Below are 23,909 nucleotides of genomic sequence, written 5' to 3' on the forward strand. Positions count from 1 at the left end.
TTACATAACAAAGCATTACGTCTTTCTTACTTAATCTAATAGATAACTTGAACTTCATTACATAGCAAAGCATTACATCTTCCTTACGGGGCATAACAATCCCTCACACACTTATATTATTGGCACAACCATTAGGTAGATGACATCCCTTGCATAGGCTGCACACTTCACACAACTCCAAATCTTCTTTGCACAAATTACAAACTCCGTTCTCAACCTTTCAATCAAAGTAGATCCACTCCACAACACTACATTGCTCAAACGAGCACTTCAAATACTTGAATTCTAAAATTTTTTGTTCTCCGCTGTTAACACGACCAAAAACCACTTTCATAAAACCACAATAACAAGGATGAGGGCAATACATCCAAAAATACTTACATGTAGGAGCATAATGCCCAACTTCAAAACACAATTGACAAACCTGCAAAACAAACAAAAACAAAAATGAAATTAAATAAACCTTTGTTTTTTGCTCCTCTTTGTGGAAAACTTTCAAGCTTTTGGCCCCTCCTCCATTAATGGACAGTGGGATACTACTTGGGATAATACTCGAAGAGAGTACAAACCTTTGGTGTACTAACGATAACAACTTGACTACCACCCATTCTATCTTTACTTTGGAGTAAGAAATTAACAAAAAAACTCAACCAATTACTCCAGTACTTATAGATTAACTAGTATAACCATTGGGAGCAACATTCAAAGCCCATCGGCTCATTATCAGTAACCGTTAGATGGAAACTATAAGATTTCGACATGTGTAAATTTTATGTGCTTTCAATAAAATCAGTACGTGTGTCCATAGTACAAAATATCAGGATATGGGTATTTATCGATATTCAATTTCTGGATATGTATCGTGGATATATCCCCCTCTTTAGGGATAGTTGACATTGTTTCACATGCAAATATCATTGATATATCTAAAATATCGACAAATATCGTAGATATTATGGATATTATGGATATTTCTTGATATATCATGATACATTATTTATATTTATTTAAAATATAATGGTAAATATTAAATAAAATTGTTTGGCTCATTATCAGTAACCATTAGATGGAAACTATAAGATTTCGACACGTGTAAATTTTATGTGCTTTCAATAAAATCAGTACGTGTGTCCATAGTACAAAATATCAGGATATGGATATTTATCGATATTCAATTTCTGGATATGTATCGTGGATATATCCCCCTCTTTAGGGATAGTTGATATTGTTTCACATGCAAATATCATTGATATATCTAAAATATCGATAAATATCGTAGATATTATGGATATTTCTTGATATATCATGATATATTATTTATATTTATTTAAAATATAATGATAAATATTAAATAAAATTGTTATATACACAAAATATCGCCAAATATCTCAAAATATCCCCAAATATCCCCAAATATCGTCGAAATATCACTGATATTTGCAGTTGTATATATCTCTGAATATATCGTGATATTTATATATCTTTCTCTGAAATCTGGATAGATATCATCAAATATCGCAATATATCGGGATATTTTGTACTATGCGTGTGTCACGTGTGAGGGGTATTTATGCCATTATGCAAATGTGAATAAGAAAACATGCGGTGGAGTTAAAGTTGACTGATTCAACTAACATAACTGGAGCCAAAAACAAATTTAGCAACTTAGGAGAGCCAAACGCTAATATCCATATATAAAGTGGGGCCAAAAGCTAAATAATCCAAATAAAAAGATATATATATATTTTTTTTTTTTTTTTTTTTTTTAAATATGCATAAGCATTTCTTTTTTGGTAGACATACATAAAGTAAATTTTGACATTTCAATCTGTTAGAACGTGGTTTCAAGTTAGGGGAGCTTGTTAGTATCATAGCTCGGGATTTTGGAACGTCTAAAATTCTGACAGCTCCAAAACGATAGAATTATGAGTTTTTGACATATTATGATCCAACTTTAGACTTTTTAAATTCGTCCCTACATCATTATTTTGATATCATTGTTTATGGTCCATAAATATTGAGTTTTTATAATCATTGTTTGCCAATAATTCAATATTAAAGGTTTTTAAATGAGCTGAAATTTTATGGAGATGGTTTATATGGTAAATGTTTCATAATCACACAAAATTGGGTTTGAATTCATTTTATATGTGAAGTTCTACTTAAGTATGTAAGTAAAACTTCACATATAAAATAAATTCAAACCCAATTTTTTGTAGATATAATATACTGACCATAAAGACCATCTCCACAAAATTTCACTCATTTGGAACCTCTAATCTAGATAAAAATTGTTGTCGTCTTTAAAAATAAATCTAACGGTCCAAAAAATAATATTTTTGCAATCATCTTTTGCTTAGGTTAGAGATTTCCAAATGAGTTGAAATTTTGTAGAGATGATGTTTATGGTGAGTAGATGATATCCACAAAAAATTAGGTTTGAATTCATTTTATAGGTAAAGTTTTACTTTCGTACTTATTTTAACTTAAAATAAATATGCACTTTTTAAATCCGGACTATATATAAAACATTTATATATAGTCCGGATTTTAGAAGTGCATACTTATATTAAGTTAAAATAAATACGTTAGTTAAAACTTTATCTATAAAATGAATTCAAAACATTTTTTTTTTTAGCTGTGATGTACTCACCATAAAAATAATCTCCACAAAATTTAAGCTTATTTGGATGCCTCTAATCTGGGCAAAAGATGATTGCAAAAACTCGATATCTTTAGACGGTTATATTTCCTTTTAAAGATGACAATAATTTTTATCTAAGTTAAATATTTTCAAATAAACTAGAATTTTGTGAAAATGATCATATCTACAAAAAATTTGGTTTGAATTCATTTTATAGGTAAAATTATATATATAGTTTGATTATTTTATTGTTGTTTTATATGGATTTCATTATTCTTAAAAAATGGCCCATTTCGTGAAGCAAAGTATAAGTGCATTATCATCGTTGGCTAAAATGATCTTTGATCTACTTGGAAAAGTGGTGGCATAGTTCCATTACTTCCGTCACACATTAGGTTGTTAGCTATCGAGTCATCAAAAAGCATGCCAAAATTAATTTATTGTAGTGTATTTTCTTGTCAGCCCTAAATCTTATTCTACTAACGGGAACTTCCTTCCTCCCTATCACCCGTCAATAAGAATATTTGAGAAAAGTATAAGTTGCTCTTTTCCAATTTTATTGTTAACCTTGAAAAAAAAACATAAAACGATAATTGTTAGTCTCTATTAATCAAAGCCTGAATATAGGAGCGTATACATCAAAAGGTAGTTGAGAAGGCAATTTACAAACACTTTCCATGGCCCATTTAGCTAAGTTCTGCTAATGCCATTTACATTTAAAAATTGACATAGTACTAAGATTTAAAACATAAATTAAACTTGCCATGCAACTCAGGTGTCTTGTTGTCATGGGTAGATGTTTATCCCCTTGAATTTGAATGTGCTCAAATTCTAGATCACGTTACTCGCATAAAAGACTGTTAAAACCTTTTCTTGTAAACGTGTTCAATCTTTATTAACATTAACAACTAGGATCAACTCACTACTCACTCTTGCCCGCAAAATAAACACCAAAAATCTAAACTATTATAAAGATAGCGAACTTTTATCTACAGTTATGTAACAGTAAAATAATATTATTTATTGTAACTCTAAATCTCTTCATCCATTTTTATCCATGCACTCTAATATACTAGATTGATTCACACACGCTATGTGTTTTGCTTCAAGCAAATAAGGGTAATATTGAAGACCTTATTGAAGCACAATTACCATTAGCAACCTTATCAGAGACCATAATATATGTCTTTCACCATTGGTACTTTATTAGACAGTAAAATCTTGATTTTATTTGGTTTAGATACTATGATAACTTAAATTGTTTTTTTGTAATTCTATTTTATTTTATTTTTCTGGAAAAAGTTGACATGCTATATGAATAATCTGGACTTTATCGGGTTTATTAGTTGTTGTGTTTACTCGGTCTGTTTTTTGCAAGTCTTTTGGTGACTGTGTTAAGGTCGTGAGAAATGAATTGTAGCTTTGCTTTTGTGGCTTGTTGCCCCTTGATAATGGGCCAACTTATTGACTCAACTTTTTTGTATTGATTTTGGCCAACAAAATAGCTAAAATATAGTCTCAGAACCAAACAATGTTTTGGCCTTTGTTTTGGTAATAACGCGGATGTTTGTAGTGACAACACCTGTCTTATTCTAAACACGTGTGACAAATTTGTGTCTTGACTGTCTTCTCCCTTATGTCACATTCTCACCTCTCTGCTCTCTTCACACATAAACGATGGACTCTTCTTCGGCATTGCAGAGTAATCGAACAGCGCATCAAAAACACAATGTTAATTTTTTGCAATTCAACAAAAAAACCAATTAAACATCAGAAATTCGATCTACTCCCTCCATCAAAGCAATTAATACCGTATTTCAATTCGACATATGCTTCCCAGACAAACAATTTAGTGCTTCCTCCAGATGCAGTGGCTTAACGTCTTTAAAGGAATGAGAGTGGGGGAGTGAAAATGAGAAATCAAAATTCGAGTCAAAGGGAGTCAGTGAGGCAGGAAAATAGATCTGTAAAAGATATATAAACATGGCTAAATTTGTAAATAAACAAAAATTGTAAGGACAAAATAGTCATGAAAAAAGTGACAAAGTGATTGAGAAATACATTAAAAAAACAATATTTCACTATTGCCTGAGTGTAGCTGAGGGTAGCAATTATTAAATTAGTGTAGATTTACAGGTGTAGTTTGATTGTTAGTCAACTATTGCAGTTGAAGTTGAAATGAGAAAAATCAATAGATGAGCATATGAAACACGTGCATAGCACGTGGCATCTTTCTAGAACCCTCTCAAGTCTTAATAGCGATTATTTCCTCAATCTCCCATTAAAAGGCAACTTGTCTAATTCATTATTAGTCACAACAAATGAAGCAATTCGCCGATGACATGCACAGATATTTATGAACTAATAAATAAGAACATTATTTTGCTATGACTACGGGTATGATTGCAAAGGCCTTAAATTTTGAGCCCATGGACCCATATCGGGCCTTCAACTTCCACATTATTAACAAATAAGTTTTTTTTTGTCACTGTAGAAAACGTTTTCTTCTTCTTCTCCGCTTTCATAAATCACAACTATAAAAAACAGAAAGCCTCTTCTTCAGATCAGATCTCTGATCCAATTGACATCGATGACCTTCTTCTCTTTCTCCATTTGATATGAATTAGCGTTTAATTATACTTTTAAACTTGTCTATGCAGATCTAGACTAGTAAAAAAAAAAAATTAAAGAAATGGAGTGGAGAAGTGTACAACATTTGGATCTACGACATGTTGTACGAGGTCTCAAACCTTTACAACCTCACGCTGCCACGTTTCATCCCAATCAGCCTCTCATTGCTGCCGCCGTTGGCAATTACATAGTCGGTATGCATTAATATTATAATAATTCAATTATTTTATACATTAGAAATGAGTTCATTTTACTTAATATATGTTCGCAGAATTTGATGCCTATACTGGAAGTAAGATATCGTCTATTAATATCGGTGCACCTGTTGTACGAATGTTGTATAGTCCTGTAAGTGGACATGTTGTTATTGCCATGCTTGAGGATTGTACAATTAGGTCGTGTGATTTCGACACCGAGCAGACTTGTGTATTGCATTCACCTGAAAAGAGGATGGAACGTATTTCTTCTGATACGGAAGTTCATCTTGCTTTGACACCTTTACAACCTGTTGTGTTTTTTGGTTTTCATAGAAGGATGAGTGTGACAGGTTCGTTATTGTGATTGAGTATGGTTAAGAGATATTCATTAAGGGTAATAGCTGTTTCTGATTTTTTTTTTCCAATTGTTTGCACTGTGTGAAGTTGTTGGAACGGTTGAAGGGGGAAAGGCACCGACAAAAATAAAGACAGATATGAAGAAACCGATTGTGAATCTTGTTTGTCATCCTCGGCTTCCTGTCCTGGTAATGCACATAATATGACCTGTACAATATTTATACTTTTGTTTATAGATTTTAACACTTTTTTCTCATGAGCAACCTTTTGATATTGGCTTCAGTATGTAGCTTATGCAGATGGATTGATTCGAGCATACAATATCCATACCTATGCTGTTCATTACACACTACAATGTAAACTATTGCTACCTTTATTTTAAGTTCTCGTCCATCATTTTTTTTTTTTTTTTTAATGGCAAGTGTTAATTCCTGCTTTGTGTTCCTCAAAGCAGTTGATACTACCAATAAGCTTATTGGGGCTGGTGCATTTGCTTTTCACCCGACCTTGGAGTGGATTTTTGTTGGTGACAGGAAGGGCACTCTTTTAGCGTGGGATGTATCTACAGAGAGGCCGAATATGATTGGCATGTGAGTTGCTCGTTTTTATGTTGTTTGCCTGGTGATTTTTGCATTGATATATCGTGAGAGAGAGGATAATCTACAAATGCATGTGTTCCATATCTGCCCTTTAAATTGCTTATATGTTCTCTCTTTTGTAGGATGTAGTTAATTTTTAATACTACTTACTAATGACAAATACGCTGTAGTCTGTATGATGTGATCTTCATAAGCATATGGTACACTGGAGCTATGCTGTTTCACCCTTAAAGGGGAATTTCTACCACATTCATAAAGTATGTCTGGATGTGTGCAACCCAGGGGACCTTACCATGACTCTGATTCTTAATCATTACATTTTATCCTAAATTATGCATCACGATATTTTGGCAACACAAATATGTGCTGTAAAGTCTTATTTGAATTCACGTTCCAAGTTTTGTTTGGTACCTCTCATGTTGTCATTCAATCTTGGTCTAGCTAACACCAAATAACATATTCAAAAATATAAAAGAATAAGGGAAGAAGATTTTAAAAGGCTGGGAGGATTTTTTTCATGCTCTTTCAAAGGGATCATTTTTGGGTCTGATTTTTGGTGAAGGTTTCTTCTTTAGGGATTAGAGTGCCGGGAGAAGTAAACCCTGTGATAGCGGCCCTAATTTTTTTGAACTATCCTTTCTTGTGGTTCATCCTCTGATGTTGGAGATTTACCTTGTAAGTAATGTTTTCTTCTGTGTATGTGTAAGTCTGTCACATCTTTCAAAAACTTTACATCATAACAAAAGCTATTCTTGCTATTGCATACAATGTGCATTCAATTTGCCTATATTTCTGAAATATTGAACATAGATATTCCATTATGTCTGATATAAATCCTTAATAAATCCAGGATTGTGAATCTTATGGATATTTCTCATTTCTGTTGTGGTAATTTTGGCAAGCATTACTGCATTAGTTAAAAAGTTTATTTTGCTGTCATCTTGTTCTGTTGTGAAAGCATATCCAATTTAACGTGAGGAATAATTTCACTAATTTGATGAACTTGTGTAAATGAGGTTTTCATCTGGGTCGACATCAAAGTCTTTCTGGGTAGTTATCATAGGTTTAATGCTCTGGCCCTTATCACATAGGCTTGCAATAAAGCACAATGATCTTATTGTGTGTTTTTGAGATGGCCTCTGCTCTGATTTGTGTTTTGCTCAGACATTTTACTCAAATTTCTGATTCAGTACGCAGGTGGGTTTGCAGCCAATCACATCCATTGCTTGGATTCCAACGTTGCGGTTACTCATTACCCTTTCAAAAGATGGAACTCTTCAAGTGTGGAAAACAAGGGTCATAAATAATCCAAACAGGCATCCTATGCAAACCAATTTTTTTGAGCTTGCTGGTTAGCTCTCTAATTTGTGCTGGAATCTATCTTTAGTTGCTTTTCCTTTCAGTACCTAGGGGCATACTAACTGTATCTGATGAAATGTGCTTGATTTGTACATCCTTGCCAACTGACCCTTGTTACCAATTTAGCTGATAAGGAATAATGAAATTGTGTCACACAACAGGCTAACAACCCCCCCCTCCCGTTTCAAATATTATTTGCGAGGAGTTTGACCTTGCACAAGATTAAAGAGTAATAATTAAACAGATGTTTTGTTTTAATGTTATTTATAAACTTTAGACTTGTTATCACTAATTGATATTTTGTTAATTCTCTGCAGGAATTGAATCAATTGACATCACCAAAATTTTATCTCAATGTGGGGGAGAGGCTATCTATCCTTTACCACGAATTAAAGCTTTAGTGGTTCACCCAAAATTAAATTTTTCAGCATTGTTGTTTGCAGTTAAGTATAGCAATGAACATCACTTATTCTGATTGAACTTAATGTGTTGCTTGTTAGTCAATTTTGTCTACTTTTGACAGAATGTGACTAGTGAAGACAATTTGAAAAATAGGACTGCATACACTAGAGAAGGCAGAAAACAGCTTTTTGCGGTTTTGCAGAACGCAAGAGGATCATCAGGTGAATATTAATAATTTTCCAGGTGTATATCAGGGTGGCAGTTGCTATACTGAACCTGTCCAAAATGACTCACCTGTTTGATCAGTCTCCAATTAAGTATTATTATTTTTTTAATTGAAAGACGGGAAAGTAACAGTATTTCAGAATGCTCGTCATCTACGACCTTATCATTTCAATCGAAGGTTTTTACTTCTCTTTAGAGGAAGAGGTTTGAGGAGTTGAGTGGAGTTTTTCTCTTGGTAATATATATTAAGTTTAACCTTCAAAAGCAATGATTTTTACAGTTTGACTGATGAATAAAATGGGTGGACTGTGTTTAACTGCAGTTTAACGAATTGGGTGACTGTAGTTTGATTTGCATTTATTAACTGTTAATATATTATTTTATAATGATTAAATTTAGTTGACTCCATAACTTAAACGTATTATAATCAATAAATTAATCCAAAATTGAGTAAATTTGTAATGGAATGATTCAACTGTAGCTCACCAAAGTTGAATGTTTAGTATAAATGACTTAATTAGTAAACATAAAAACTTCTTTCAGTAATGCAAACAAAGAGTTTGTTTTGTTTCTCTTTCACTGGAACTTTTTATAAATAATTTTTTTATTTTATCTTTTGAAAATTTTGATCCCAAGACCTTGGGGCCCAAACTCCTATTATCTATTTCGTAGGACCTTGCTCAAGTCTTGGGAGGTTGGGCAGTTGAGCCCAAGGTCTTCAGATTGAATCCAACCTTTACTAGGGAAAATGAGATTGAAGGGTTTAGGGAATAAAGTGTTAACTGAAAAAGAAAGAAAGAAAGAAAGAAACAGATAGCACTTGTTAAAAATGGCTAAGAGGAGTTTGCCTCTGCTAGTCTGAACGCATAGTTTTAACACAGCCGCGTACACGTGTACAAGTGGTATCAGGAATTCAGGATCCCGTGTCGGACACTTTGTACCCTTTTCAGCCTGTTGCCAAATGTTTAACTTTTGAAGGTGTTTTGCAGCTTCTGTTTTGAAGGAAAAACTATCATCTTTAGGATCATCTGGAATTTTAGCTGATCATCAACTTCAGATGCAACTCCAGGAACATCACTGGAAGGGGTGAGTTGTTGGTGACCAAAATTTTTATTTACTTTCGTTTTCCAGCAGAGGGCAGAAGCCATTTTCTGAGACATACCTAATTTCTGCTTGTACATTTATATATCTTCAATGATCCTTGGTTTGTTAGTTACACAGTTTTGCCAGTTTTTTTTTTTTTTTTTTGGAGATTGCTACAGTATCTACAGTGTACTTTGCCCTCTCAAAAGGGCTGAAAGGATGTTTGTTTTTAGGATTTAAATCCAATTATCCTTCAATGCCGTTAATACGATTTAAGTCCTCACCCAATTTTTTCCCTCCAAATTAGCATAAAGATAAATGAGAACGTGTCTATACCTTTATAGATAGAAGATGATGTTTTAAAATAAAATCATATGCAATGTACCATTATGGATGATTACATGTACTTTCAGTGTCTTCATGTCATGGTCTTATGGATAATGTGTTTGATTCTTATTATTTTTACTTGTCAGTATATGAAATGTAAGATAAAGATATCCTGTATTCAGTGTTGAGATATACTATTTTATTTTTGCCAGTCAAGGTCAGCTTACAATATCAGATATTGCACGCAAGGCATTTCTTCACAGTGTACGTTCCTTTCAATCATTACTCCTCCCTAATATATCTTTTAGTCTAATGGCTAAGTTTCTCCCGTTTTTAAACGTTTGTCATTAATATATTTTTTAGGTATTCACTGTTAAGAGACAATGCATGCAATGATGGAGAATGTGCTCTGTTTTTTCAAAAATGTCATTCTTTTATCCATAACATAATGAGCATTACAGTAAACATCTAATATTTTTTAGTCAATGGCCTGTTCTTTGTCATCGTAGGTACTGCAAAGATGGATCATGTTTTCCATAACACTGAGCATTACAGTAAACATCTAGATTTTAAAATTCTGATTTTTTTTCCCATTCTTAAAATGATTTTTTTATTCCCATTCTGAGCGTTGCACCTTGTTATAGTTATAAAGGACAGTTGGGACATTTGCCCCCAAAAGGACCCACGACCCGAACCTCCTCCCCCAACCATACTGTTTCCCTATATAAAGATGCGTTAAACCTACCGTATCCACTTTTCTCTCTTGTTCTTCAGACTTTCTTCATCTTTAGCATTATTATAATTTTTACTTGCCTGATAACGTTTTTATAGCATTTCATGGAAGGTCACTCGAAAGGTGGTCCAATCTCTCGATTGCCCCTCATTACTTTATCAGATGCTAATCATCTTCTTAAGGATGTTCCTGTCTGTCAGGTACTCTGCTGATGCATTTTTTTCATTCTCCTCCTAATAGCTTCATTCTGTTTACTTTGCAACTGATGGGTTTTGGTTCTTTTATAGCCATTTCATCTGGAGCTGAATTTCTTTAATAAAGCCAATAGGGTTCTTCATTATCCGGTTCGAGCATTCTATGTTGATGGTATCAACCTTATGGCGTATAATCTATGTTCTGGCGTGGATAATATATACAAGAAGCTTTATACCTCGGTAATGAGACAATCATTTCGTATTTCAGTGGAATACTGTAATATCTTTTCTTGGAATTAGAGAACTGATTCACATGATGAGGAAATGAGGACTACAGATTATGACACATGTTGTAAATGTACATTCTTCTTTTTAGGTCAATATATTCATCAACTATTTAATTTCAGGTTCCTGGGAATGTTGAATGCTATTCCAAGAGAATGTTTTACAGTGTGAAGCAACATTTATTCCTTATTGTTTTTGAGTTCAGTGGTGGACCAAATGAAGTAGTAGTTTATTGGGAAAATACCAATTCAGAGAAGGTCAATAGTAAAGAAATCACAGTCAAAGGTTTGCTGGTCTCTTTTATGTGTTATTTTATTATTATTATTATTATTATTATTATTCATCTCTTCTGCTGCGTACACAATTTTCTTAACATGTTCACCATATTTCTTATTTCCAGGTCAGGATGCAGCTTTTATTGGTCCCAATGAAAACCAGTTTGCTATTTTGGACAATGATCAGATTGGCCTGGCCTTGTATATTTTACCAGGGTTGGGTTCACAAGAAGTTGGTAAAAGTAATAGTGTACTGGATGTGGATTCAACTACTAACACCAATGCTAGTTCAATTCGCGGTCCTTTGCAATTTATGTTTGAAGCCGAAGTTGATCGCATATTTTCTTCACCTCTAGGTAGCTTAAAAAAATATTAGTGGTTGTTTTTGCACAATCTTTGACTATATATTTAGTGATCTTCGATAAACATTTTGTAGAATCAACAATTATGTATGCTTCTCACGGGAGCCATATTGGCTCGACAAAGTTGATCCAAGGATACCGTCTATCAGTTGATAATGGTCAGCAGATATCACCAGAGATTAAAGGAAAGAAGACAATTAAGCTGAAAGTAAATGAGATTGTATTGCAGGTGAGAAGTTCAGTACAACTAGATCTGACTCACGATCATCGATGAGGTTCACTTTGAGTACTTTATGAATAATGAATATTTGGTGTAGTGAAGCACATGCCTGATTTCCGCCCTTTCCAACCGAATTTAGCTTGATGAGTGCAGTTCTTATTTTCTTTGTTATGCTTTACCCTTTTTGTTGGCAGGAGATAATTTTTGTTTGTTGTTATATTATCTTTGGCATACCAAAGATCAAGATCCTGAATGACGTTTGATCTGTTCTTACAGGTTCACTGGCAAGAAACTCTTAGAGGCCATGTTGCAGGAATACTGACTACCCACAGGGTGATGATTGTTTCAGCTGATCTAGATGTATTAGCAAGCAGCTTTACGAAATTCGACAAAGGGCTTCCTTCAATATCCTCTGTATATATTTTGATCAGAATCTTCAAATATATACTCTGAACTTTACAATCCTAATACTATGGTTTCATTTGTAATCTTAACGTATATTCACTTTAGATCCCTTTTATGGGTTGGTCCTGCACTACTCTTTTCAACTGCGACTGCTGTTAGTGTGCTCGGATGGGATAGCAAAGTCAGAACAATTCTTTCTGTTAGCATGCCCTATTCAGGTGATATATATTTATTTTTGATATTAGGGTATATCTTTTGTTTTGAACTTCTTTTGTGACCTATAGCTTAAATCTTCTGTCTCGCATATATACTTTTGTGATGCTTCAATTTTATGATGCTTCAATGTACCTAAGTTCTGAGTCGCCAAGATAATATTTCTTTCATGCAGTCCTTGTGGGCGCTTTGAATGATCGAGTACTGCTTGCCAACCCAACGGAAATAAATCCTAGACAAAAAAAGGGGGTTGAGATAAGGACCTGTCTGGTTGGGCTTCTTGAACCTCTTCTTATTGGTTTTTCTACAATGCAGCAAGCTTTTGAACAGAAGCTTGATTTGTCAGAAGTGCTTTATCAAATAACATCAAGGTTTCTTTCTCTCCTTGAATTGAATATGTGTGTTAGTGAATCCTCCTGACGCGTATTCTTTGTAGACAATTTGAATGGCTGACTAAGATTTAGCCATTTAGGACCCTTTGTTTTTTTCTTTCTTGTATGTCATTACTTCTGTTATATCTTCATATATCAAAGCCTCATACTTCGTTTATTGTTTACTAGTTGCTTGGACAAATATCTGAATCCTCTTCTAATTGGTGGTAATTGTAGGTTCGACAGTTTGCGCATAACTCCAAGGTCTCTTGATATTCTTGCTAGAGGTTCCCCTGTTTGCGGTGATCTTGCTGTTTCATTATCTCAAGCAGGTTCACAGTTTACTCAGGTGAGACAACTTTCTTATAATGCATGGCTTCTTGGGTTTCTCATCTGTTTCTTGGCTTCTGACTATAATTTAGAACTGTTTTAGGTGTTGCGGTGTATCTATGCAATTAAAGCCCTCCGTTTCTCAACTGCTTTGTCAGTTCTGAAGGATGAATTTCTGCGTTCAAGAGATTATCCACAATGTCCTCCTACATCTCATTTGTTCCACCGCTTTCGCCAATTGGGATATGCTTGTATTAGGTAATGCAAGTTTTAGATATTTTGTATCTTTTACACATCATAATCCTAAATCCTGGAAAAGTCGAGGTTTAATTCATATAGGACTTAGAAAGCATAAATTTCAAAGTCCAGTACTGTATCATGATGATAAAGAATGTCATTGTTAAGCTATTAAGTTTTAATTAGATGTCTTTTTAGTGTGACTCGAAGTCTCGAACACTCATGGTTGCCTGTTATGTCAAACAGACGTAGGCAGTGTTTAAAAAAGCGTTTTGGCTTTTTGGGGAACTGAGGTATTTTCCTATAACGAGGCAAGGTTTAAGCTTCAAATTTTTTTCCCTGTAAATGTGCCAAAATTATATAGGAACCTATAAAAAAATCTAAAACAATTAAGAAACAAAACCATTGTACAAATACATAGAACGAAAGGAATGTGTAAGCTAATATTTACCTTGTTGAGTGGCCTTGTCATGCTCAATATTTGACATTGTGCGTTCTTCTTAATAAATATTAGGCAATAATAAATATTTTAATTTATAAATAAGAAATAACTCTACAAGTTACTTAAATTACAAAAGAAGTACAATTCCTCAATCTTTTGTTCTCCTAATCACAAGTCTGTCTCTTTTTTTTACGGTTGTTTCCAAAAATACCACTGCTTTTTCTACTATTAAACACGTGGCTTGCAGTATCTCATTTCTCTGGGGATTCTGTACTGCAGGAGAAAGCCTGCTTAAGCCTTGTTTAAAAGCGTGTTGCACCCGAGTAGTACTCTGTTCCAGGGGTTTCTAATTATGTAGGTGTAGATATTCCTGAGTCCTGCCATGCTCTATCTTCATAATAAAAGAAGTGATTCAGATATAGTCTATTTTCTTTGTTATAAATTTTTGGGGGAGGGGTGGGGACATGTTTCCTTTATTTTTAATGTTCTTCATGGAATTGCAGGTACGGTCAGTTTGACAGTGCAAAAGAAACTTTTGAGGTTATTGCTGACTTTGAAAGCATGCTCGACCTATTTATATGCCACCTGAACCCCAGCGCAATGAGGCGTCTTGCCCAGAAACTGGAAGACATTGGCACTGATTCAGAGTTAAGGCGATATTGTGAGAGGATTTTGAGAGTTCGATCCACTGGATGGACACAGGGTATATTTGCCAATTTTGCTGCCGAAAGCATGGTACCTAAAGGGCCAGAGTGGGGTGGTGGAAACTGGGAAATCAAGACACCCATTAACTTAAAGGACATACCTCAGTGGGAGTTGGCTGGAGAGGTCATGCCATACATGAAAACTGATGATGGTAGCATCCCATCGATCATTGCTGACCACATTGGTGTTTATCTAGGTTCAATTAAAGGAAGAGGCAATGTGATCGAAGTAAGGGAAGATAGTTTGGTTAAAGCATTTACAGCTGCAGGTACTGATAACAAGATCAACGGTTTTCAATTACCTGTACCGGGTAGGCCTAATGGAGTGGGTGATAGTAATGCAAAGAATGGTTCTTTAATGGGGTTGGAAATCCTTAACAAACAAACTGCTGGTGGCAGTGCTGCAGATTTGCAGGCAAGAGCTGAAGAAGAATTTAAGAAATCACAATATGGTGCTGTAGATAGTAGCGGCAGTGACGAGGAGGGAGTTCCAAAGTCAAAAAGGATACACATAAGAATACGAGACAAGCCGGTTGCAGCTGCTACAGTTGATGTCGATAAGATAAAAGAAGCTACAAAACAGTTCAAACTTGGTGAGGGGTTGGGCCCATCCATAAGTAGAACCAAATCGTTATCTGGGGGATCTCAAGATCTTTCTCTGGTTTTGACCCAACCAACTCCTGCAGCCACTACAACAACAACAGGGCCTGCTGTTTCTGCTCCATCTGATATGTTTGGAACAGAGTCGTTGGCTCAACCTGCACCATCAACTGGTGGAGGAGTGTCAGCTGGGCCTATACCTGAGGATTTTTTCCAGAATACGATATCATCTCTGCAGGTTGCAGCCTCTTTGGCTCCTCCAGGGGTAGTTATCTCAAGATTAGACCAGCATTCTCAAGGGCCTGATACCAACCCGGTAACTTCTAATCAGGGTTATGTGGAGGCTGATGTTAGTCTTCCAGGTGGAGGTGTTCCACCTCAGGCTCCTCAACAACCTGGTGTCCCACATGACACCATTGGACTTCCAGATGGTGGTGTCCCACCGCAATCTGCGGGTCAGGTTCCACAATCGTCACATACTCAGGCTGCTAAGCCACCAACTGCATTGCAGCCAATTGATCTTACCTCACTTGAAGGACCTGGATCTGTCAACCCTGGGAAGCCACCAGCCGGTCCTATGTCTCCACCATCTAATGTGCGCCCTGGACAGGTATGTCCATGCCACCATTTCATGTTCTCTCATTTGTTAAGCCAAATTAACTAATTGTTTATTTACATCATAATTTAGCTTCACTTTCATTCTTTCCATCAGGTTCCTCGTGGTGCTGCTGCTTCAGTGTGTTTTAAAACTGGACTTGCCCACCTTGAGCAGAATCAACTTGCAGATGCGTTGTCCTGTTTTGATGAAGCCTTTCTGGCACTGGCCAAGGATCAGTCTCGTGGAGCTGACATCAAAGCTCAAGCTACTATCTGTGCTCAGTATAAGATTGGGGTCTCTTTGCTTAAGGTATAATGATGTATCTTGTTGGCGGAAGCTTCAACAATGGATAAAAGTCAATTATATGATTAATAAAACAAACACTTAAAACTAGGGTTTAAACCTTCAAACTAGAAGAACAACTCTCAAAGAATTAATATTCAATAATAATCATCTAACAATGAAGGCCTAGATGCCTTTACAACCCTAATTCTAGTTAGACTCCAATATAGAAACCTTACTAATTACCTAGATCTAAAACAATAGATGCCTTTACAACCCAAATTCTAGTTAGACTCCAATATAGAAACCTTACTAATTACCTAGATCTAAAACAAATAGGAAATTTTACTATTTTAAGAAGACTACTAATAATATAATTAGAAGTAAGTATTCTCATGCTCCTACATCATGTAATCATCTGAGTTTTGAAATTAATTAGTAAAATTACTAATAAAAGTTGCTTTTAATCTATGCTATCTAATCGAACCAGAAATTTGTGGCCTAATAGAGCAGACTTCATGAACAAGATTGAAGATCAAAACTCCATCTAATTTAGATTCACATCGTAGATTTGTACCAGAGAAAGCATCAAGGTACCCCCCCCCCCCTCTTATTGTTATTTTCCTGTAACTATTCTTTGTATCCTTTTGAGCTTTGACCTTTTTGTAATATAAAAATTACCCTTTCTAGCAAAAAAAATAATAATAATAATAAACTTTCAATCTTCAAAAAGTAGTTTTGGACTAGAAGACGTGTCAATCTCCCGATTCTGTTTATTTCATTATTAATTTCTTATATTCATCCACCTCAATGATTGCAAATATGTAGTTATGTTGCATGGATTGCTTTACTGTATTGCCAATATCACCTTTTTTGCTTCCATTTTGGAGCTTAGAAGGTCCTCTGACGCGGGACCTTGCAAGTTGTAAAGAGCCTTTATTCTGCATTTCTTATGTGCATATAATGGCTTAAATTGTAAAATGCAAGTAGATGCACAGAACTACATGTCTGAGCTTATATTGGATAATTAACTAAAACTCTTATATTGGATACTTGCTTTTGCCACACAGGAAATAGGAAGACTGCAGAAGGTTCAAGGCCCTAGTGCAATTAGTGCAAAAGATGAGATGGCGAGGTTGTCTCGCCACTTGGGCTCTTTACCCCTTCTAGCAAAACATCGCATAAGCTGCATCAGAACTGCAATAAAAAGGAATATGGAGGTGCAGAACTATGCTTATGCCAAGCAGATGCTTGAACTCCTCCTCTCAAAAGCACCTGCAAGTAAGCAAGAGGAGTTAAGGAGCTTGATCGACATGTGCATGCAGAGGGGTCTGTCCAACAAGTCTATTGATCCATTGGAGGATCCCTCCCAGTTTTGTGCTGCCACACTTAGCCGTCTTTCAACTATCGGATATGATGTTTGTGATCTTTGCGGGGCCAAATTTTCTGCTGTAACTACCCCGGGATGTATAGTTTGTGGTATGGGAAGCATAAAGAGATCAGATGCAATTGCAGTGCATAATCCTTCTCCATTTGGCTGAGTTCATTACCCGTTTCAGAACGAAATATATCACTTTTATCTGATCTCCTTCCGGTGATTTCAAACTCTTATCACAGACCTGGGGTGTCAGTTGTGTCACATCGACTACCAACATTGACTACCATTATCACCGAATGTGCTTCTCGTTCGGTCGTTGACATACAATGGCCACTGATAAGCTTTCAAATTAGTGAGTGGAGGGATAGCGGGTTTTGTTACTATGTTTGTATTATGTTGTAGTTTGTTTATAATGGGGGTTGTCATTTTTTTTTGTCTTCTACTATATTATTCTTTTTGCGCAACAAGAGGTTTTGAAAATTGTGAGATTGTATAAATTTGTAATAGTAGTCAAACTGTCTCAAGTTGCTTTGTTCTTGTGAAGTATTTCTATGACAGATCTGTGTGCTGCCCTTTAATACTGCAAAAAAGGTAACCAATGTACAATTATACAGGCAACAACATCTCAGAAGAGGAGAGGGTGAAAACACTGATTACTCGATTAGGAAAGTACAAAGTAATGCCAAAAAGTAATCTTGGAAAACAAAAAGTTCTCTTTGAGGGTGACTATGGACTAAAAGTATAGAACTGCAAGATTCATTGGTTCAACGAAACCCGGGAAGCCCGACTGTGACTGCGGGAGCACCTAACTTGAAAATGTTCTAGTATTTTGCGCAGCTACTAGACAGAGAGCTGGAATTGCATGGGAGTTCGCTGGGATATAAGGACTCAGGCAAAAAAATAAGGTAATTTTTGTTATCTTTTTTAACATTAATGGCAAATAATTAAAACTACAAGTTGAACCATTCTTCCATATTACCGGCCTTGTGGATATGATCCTAGTCCCAACCCTTGTTGAGAGCATTGGCAATTGGCATACGCGGGAGAGCACACTTATTACTTGCATGCTGCAGCGGGCAAGAATTTTTTTGGAAGATTCTCTATGCTTAGCTGTTTCACTCCGTAGTCTCTCAAGACGACAAGACCTCAGGTAATAGCCGTAGTGTTGCATTTATGGATAAAAACCAACACCCGAAAAGAAAGCATGTTGTTATAACCTCTTTGAGAAGAAAACAGTAAGGGATTTTGTTGCTTCAGGTCTGGTAGTTGGAATCAATATTTCCTACTATGTCATATAGATCAAGCACGCTCTTTGAAAGAATCCAACTGTTGGATGATGGAAGTGGAAGAAAATGTCAATCAAAACGAAGAAAGATACGCACCTAAAGATTTTTTTACCGAGTTAAGAGTAGTGTGACTTAAAAAGTTGCGGAAACTTGGTTTTACTTTCAAAAGAAGAAAGAATCAAATAAGCAGAGAGAAACAGCTCGCATATGGAAATATCTGGTGTATGTATCAACGATCTGATATGAACATGCAGCTGTATTAGATGGACTGACCTATTGCATGGGGCCTGATTCTGTTTGGATTGCTTACAGGACGAACTTACAGATGAGGTTGGCCCTCTAGCTGGAATTGCTTGAATTTTCTTGGCATTTTTATAAAGAATCCAAAAATATTTGTTTTGTTCCTGTGCGGACAATGGGAATAAAGCTATGTACAATAAGTCCTCAAGTGAGGTAGATGCCGGCTGACATCAGGAAGTAGGGAAAAATTGATCTTGTCATGTCATTCGTTTTAAGAACTTAACAGGATACAGCAAATAAAATGATGCAGCTCGCTGTTTCCAAGACAGTCTAATCCAAGTACCCTAACAGTCTCTCCTAACCTGGCCAAGACTAAAGTTCTGTACTTCTGTAAGTGAATCGAAGTGAAATAGCAGTTACTTCCATATCACTTGGATCAATACACTCACAAGGCCACAACAAAGTTGAAGTCTTCATAACCACAATACCACATTAAGAGTTGGCTGGAATTGGACCATGAAGGGTGGATAGCATTCTTATCATCTTATGTACATTTTAAGCTTGAGAGAATTCACTAAAAATCCGTGACAAATGACTCGATACTATATTTTACCAATGTTTTATGTCAATATAAAAGTCTATCTTCTCTTTGGTGCGTTAAACTTTGTTTTAGGATTTCTTGCCTTCCCGCCCACCATTACATGCTTAATACAGTGATATAGTTCTTCTCAAGTAAAACTCTCCATAAAAACAAATACAATAACCAAGGCATAAAACCAAAACCTTTTTATTGATAAAAACATTTCACTCACAATTACATGAATAAAAATAAATTGAATACATTTTACTATGTTTTTTATAACTATGTACAGAGCCTTAATTCCAACGACCTGGACTTGTATAGACTTGGGATCAGAGAGAAAGCGTTTATTGATGTAGGAGATACCTGAAAGCAAACTCATATGGCACTACTTGTACGGAATGTGAAAGAGACTCTCCTTTTCCTCTCTCCAGGCACCTAATGGCTTCATTTCTCATATCATCAGGTAGCTGCAAGCAAATCCAATCTAGCAAGGACTCCAAGTCCTTTGCAAAGTCTAGCAGATACCAATCCAACAGTTTGGGGATCACTAATTTGTTTGATGATGAGATGCCAACTGCTGCTTGTAGGTAGTCGTTTTTTGCTGCTTCCAGCTCATTTTCGACCTGAGATGCAGTGTACACTCGTACCTTTATCAAGTAAAATTAAAGTGTCAGTAATTTTATCATTCTCATACAAAACTGTGACCGAGAAGTGCATTGGTACATGGAACTCAGATGGAGATAAGTAGATTTGAGAAATTAATTTGAGCTTATCCATTGTGAGATGTAGATTTAACTTACAGCAGGAGAGGACCAGCTTCCACATGAGAGTGCAAATGTAATCAAAGGTTCTGACCACTCTAGTCCTAAAATGCTCCGTTTCTTCATCTCATCATTCGTATCACCTTTCAAAGAGGTCTGGGGTGCGCCACAAACAGAGAACACAATCTTTAGCAAGTAAATCCTATATTGTTAATAGGAAACTTCTGGATTATAGAACCATGTGATGAAGACCACTTACAGATTTCATGTGATGAGGCAGTCTCAAGATGAAATGCTCAATTGTCATTGCATTCAGTGATTGCCCACCTACATTTATCATTGCCTAGTTGAGACAAAAGTTGCAGTTGTGAGATCAATGAGCATGCAAGAAACATTCGTGGGAAAATGTAGACACAGACTCGTGCACATAAAAGGTGGGTGCAACTTTTTGGTACAGATGCTGCAGCACATGCGAGTTTGTTACTTACTCGAGGCAAGGGGACACCATTTGAGCAGGGGATACCATTTTTAGCAATACCATACAGGCTATAGTAAAATCCAAGATGAGTATTTATATGTGCAATGCAGGTTGGAAAAGAATTGGTCCATTGTTCTTAGAAGAGTCCTAAACCTGTTTCGATCCTCTGAACAGTCGTAACACTTTACTTGTAGCCTAGGATTATACTATTTTAGAAGGGAAAATGTTGTCTCTAGTTTTACTGTTGGCAGTGGAGTGGTGATGATTAGAATAATTATTTTCAAGACGTAGTCCATAAGAATTAATTAACGATGGAACTAATATCTAAAAAAGAATTAACAAATTCAACAAGAGAAATTAATTGTTGAGATAATACCTTCTGCATCAATGCTACAACCTTTTGAGGACTCTCAGGTATCCCATGCTCCAGAAACGCCTGAAGCAAAGTAATATATGGGGTTTTCATTTCCAAAAATTCAAAACATGAAAACATGCAGCATCAAGGAGAGTTCATATAAATGAATTATTATTTTTTGACCATCAACATAGTACAAGATTATCTAGTGAGAGTGTGAAATATATAGTCAGTTATAAGAAGATCTTGCTCATACATTCATCATGCAGGAGTTATAGATGTTGATCCAGAATGCTAGCTTCTGCTGATGTGTAAGACCCTTTAACTCAACAGTGGCAAGCTTCCCAAGGAGGAGCCTGAAACAGTTATACACTTCATGAGCAAATTGATAGCCTAAAATACCACAAGTAGTGTTAAGAATACTTACTTCAATCTCTGCATTAGAAACAAAGAGGTTGTCGTTCGATTGGCATCAATAGAGTGGGCTTCAATTGCGCGCAAATGCTTATAGGAGCCAATGTCTCTATTTCTCAGTTTACAAATGCCATAAGGGTCTTGACATTCAGTTTCATCATTGTTCTCATGATAAGCTACTTGCTTTACAGAAGAAAACATCTCGGACTCTGAATGCCTGTATTTTTGTGTGTTCATCCTCAAGAAAATTCTTGACAAACACTTCAAAACTTCCTCGGAGATTTTGTTTGGGCTGCTTCCTTCTGATGTTCTTTCCTCAAGCATATCCATAGAGCGCTCTTCCGCAATATCTTGGACTACTCTGCATTCTAGCTGGAAATGCAAAACCATGACATGATCGCATTTACTATGTAAAAGAAACAGGACTAGTTCTTATATATGACTAGAAATGGTAACTATGTATACCTTTATTTTCACTGGCTCCAAACGCTTCTCCAAGGATGTTTGAGCCAATGAAGCTCCCTTCACTGGGGTTCTAATTCTTTGGTCAGGCTGCTTTGGGGATTGTTTGTTGTTCCTTTTAGGATTAGTGCAGGACTCATTCTCTTTGCCACGACTATCTTCGGAGCAATGTATCCTTTTCAAGGGCTGTTTCTCATTTCTGAACTTTGTAGAACGGTTCCCAATTTGATCACGACTAAGCTTTGGTACCAATTGCGTTGAACTAGCTGCCAATGCTGCTGGATTTCCAGTAACATTACATTGAGAGCTTGATTTGTCTGTTTTGTTTTCATATAAATCACTCGGGCTTTCCCTAATTCTCTTGGATGATGAAATGTTGACAGCTTCCTCATAAAGGCCTTGTCTAACATTCACCACCTGTTCTTCGAGCCGTACAACCTCCTCCTCCAAAACTGCTACTTCAGCAAGCAGCTCCAATGTCTACAATAAAATGACAATGAAGATCCATAGTCAGACTCTCATCCACAAAGGACATCAAACTTCTTCCAAAAGTTATCATAATTGGATCATTTTGATGGATAGATTATATAAGCAAATTGAACAACTACCATCCACCTTCCTTTGGTAGTCATTTAATATTCTACTTTCAAAATAATTGCTAAATTTCAATATCATTTGACATAGTTCTTATTATTGCTTTAAAAAAAAGGACTAGAAACAAATACTCACATGTTGAGGAAGGTAAGGAGGAAGGCGAGGAAGAGCACCCAAAGGTCTGGTGAAAGCTCTCTCCAAAGCTCTATGAACACTCTCTTCATGGCTAAGCTTTTTCTTTAGCTTATCAACCTGCAAAATGCAGATTAATCAGTTCAAAAATTAAAAAATAATATAAATTATATGCAACTGTTGAATGGATGCAGATCAATACATCTTCTAGCAAAGCCTTTTTCCTCTCTCTGCTTGAGCACCTCCTACTTGTACTTGCTTTCTCAGAATCCACATATCTTCTCCCCTGTTTCTCTATCTCCTCTTTCTTCAATCAGCAATAAATAAAAAAATCAGAAATCTAATAATAGAACAAATGAGTTAAGAAATCCAAAGACCCATTTCAAGTTATCATCAAAGAAACATACTTTGTCAACTTTTAATGGAGATTTCACTGTTCTTGCTCTGGTACTCATCTTCTTCACTGGTTGAAAAACTAGAAAACTCTGCAACACCCATATAGGAAAAGAAACTAAACAACATTTTAAACTGAAAAAAACAAACTGAAGTTGGCATTAAAAAAAAAAAGTTGTAAAATGAACCTTGAGATGAATTTCATTGCATTAAGCGGGAAACTTGAAACAAAACCAAAATAACAACAATGTGTTCAGTTTCTTGAACAGTGTGAAGTGTGAAGTAATAAAACAAGACAGAAACAAACGACAAGATTTCGAAGTAAGAGTGGAGCAGAAGAGCAACAACAAACAACTGTCAAACTACGTTGTTGCTTGTTTTTTTTTAATTTTTTTTTAAGAAAGAGAGAGAAAGAGAAAGAGAGTGGGAAAAGAGACCACATCTTCATTATGAATAAACATGCTGCGCTGGCTTTTTGCTGCTCTCACTTTCTATATCTGGCCAGTGGTGAGTAATAACTGTGTTTGCATGGTTGCGTTTGTTTTCTTTTCATTAACTAGTGATTATCTTTAACAAGTACGGTTAATAACATGCTTTTGTACAAAAGCTGCACAAAACCACATGGTTTTCTAACTAGCTTTTTAGTGGGGAATGGGGATGGTGGGGGAGTGGAGGTGGGGCTAATGTTTGATCCGCCCCATGTTGGGAAATGCTAATAAGCAGCCTATATTGATAAAAGTTTCATCAGTGCAGATCAT

General features: G+C 35.7%; 2 protein-coding genes across 3 annotated transcripts; one reads left to right on the forward strand and one right to left on the reverse strand.

Moving 5' to 3' along the window:
• Window positions 1–5,128: 5,128 nt before the first annotated feature.
• LOC147519488 (Transducin/WD40 repeat-like superfamily protein) lies at window positions 5,129–18,010 on the forward strand. Of its 2 annotated transcripts, none has more exons than XM_086591073.1 (23): window positions 5,129–5,469; window positions 5,547–5,822; window positions 5,917–6,017; window positions 6,113–6,185; window positions 6,284–6,419; window positions 7,619–7,779; window positions 8,105–8,229; window positions 8,311–8,410; window positions 9,404–9,500; window positions 10,037–10,088; window positions 10,656–10,757; window positions 10,845–10,991; window positions 11,159–11,321; window positions 11,437–11,667; window positions 11,748–11,902; window positions 12,170–12,298; window positions 12,399–12,516; window positions 12,687–12,882; window positions 13,120–13,231; window positions 13,316–13,470; window positions 14,395–15,805; window positions 15,908–16,102; window positions 17,146–18,010. In XM_086591073.1, exons 1-23 carry the CDS (start codon window positions 5,337–5,339, stop codon window positions 17,614–17,616), a joined length of 4,839 nt encoding a protein of 1,612 aa, XP_086447199.1. In that variant the 5' UTR covers window positions 5,129–5,336; the 3' UTR covers window positions 17,617–18,010. The 2 variants fall into 2 exon arrangements, with proteins under 2 accessions (XP_086447199.1, XP_086447200.1); XM_086591074.1 differs by lacking the exon at window positions 17,146–18,010 and adding an exon at window positions 16,584–16,666.
• A 1,736-nt stretch (window positions 18,011–19,746) lies between these two features.
• On the reverse strand, window positions 19,747–23,602 carry LOC147519489 (uncharacterized). The gene is made up of 11 exons (XM_086591075.1): window positions 23,340–23,602; window positions 23,166–23,243; window positions 22,961–23,065; window positions 22,762–22,878; window positions 22,036–22,512; window positions 21,584–21,942; window positions 21,413–21,512; window positions 21,178–21,237; window positions 20,583–20,666; window positions 20,363–20,479; window positions 19,747–20,209 (listed from the first exon to the last, which is right to left on the reverse strand). Exons 2-11 carry the CDS (start codon window positions 23,211–23,213, stop codon window positions 19,907–19,909), a joined length of 1,770 nt encoding a protein of 589 aa, XP_086447201.1. The 5' UTR covers window positions 23,214–23,243; window positions 23,340–23,602; the 3' UTR covers window positions 19,747–19,906.
• Between the last annotated feature and the right edge of the window lie 307 nt (window positions 23,603–23,909).

Source organism: Coptis chinensis, chromosome 2 (assembly GCF_015680905.1).
Source record: "Coptis chinensis isolate HL-2020 chromosome 2, ASM1568090v1, whole genome shotgun sequence".
Classification (NCBI taxonomy): Eukaryota; Viridiplantae; Streptophyta; class Magnoliopsida; order Ranunculales; family Ranunculaceae; genus Coptis; species Coptis chinensis.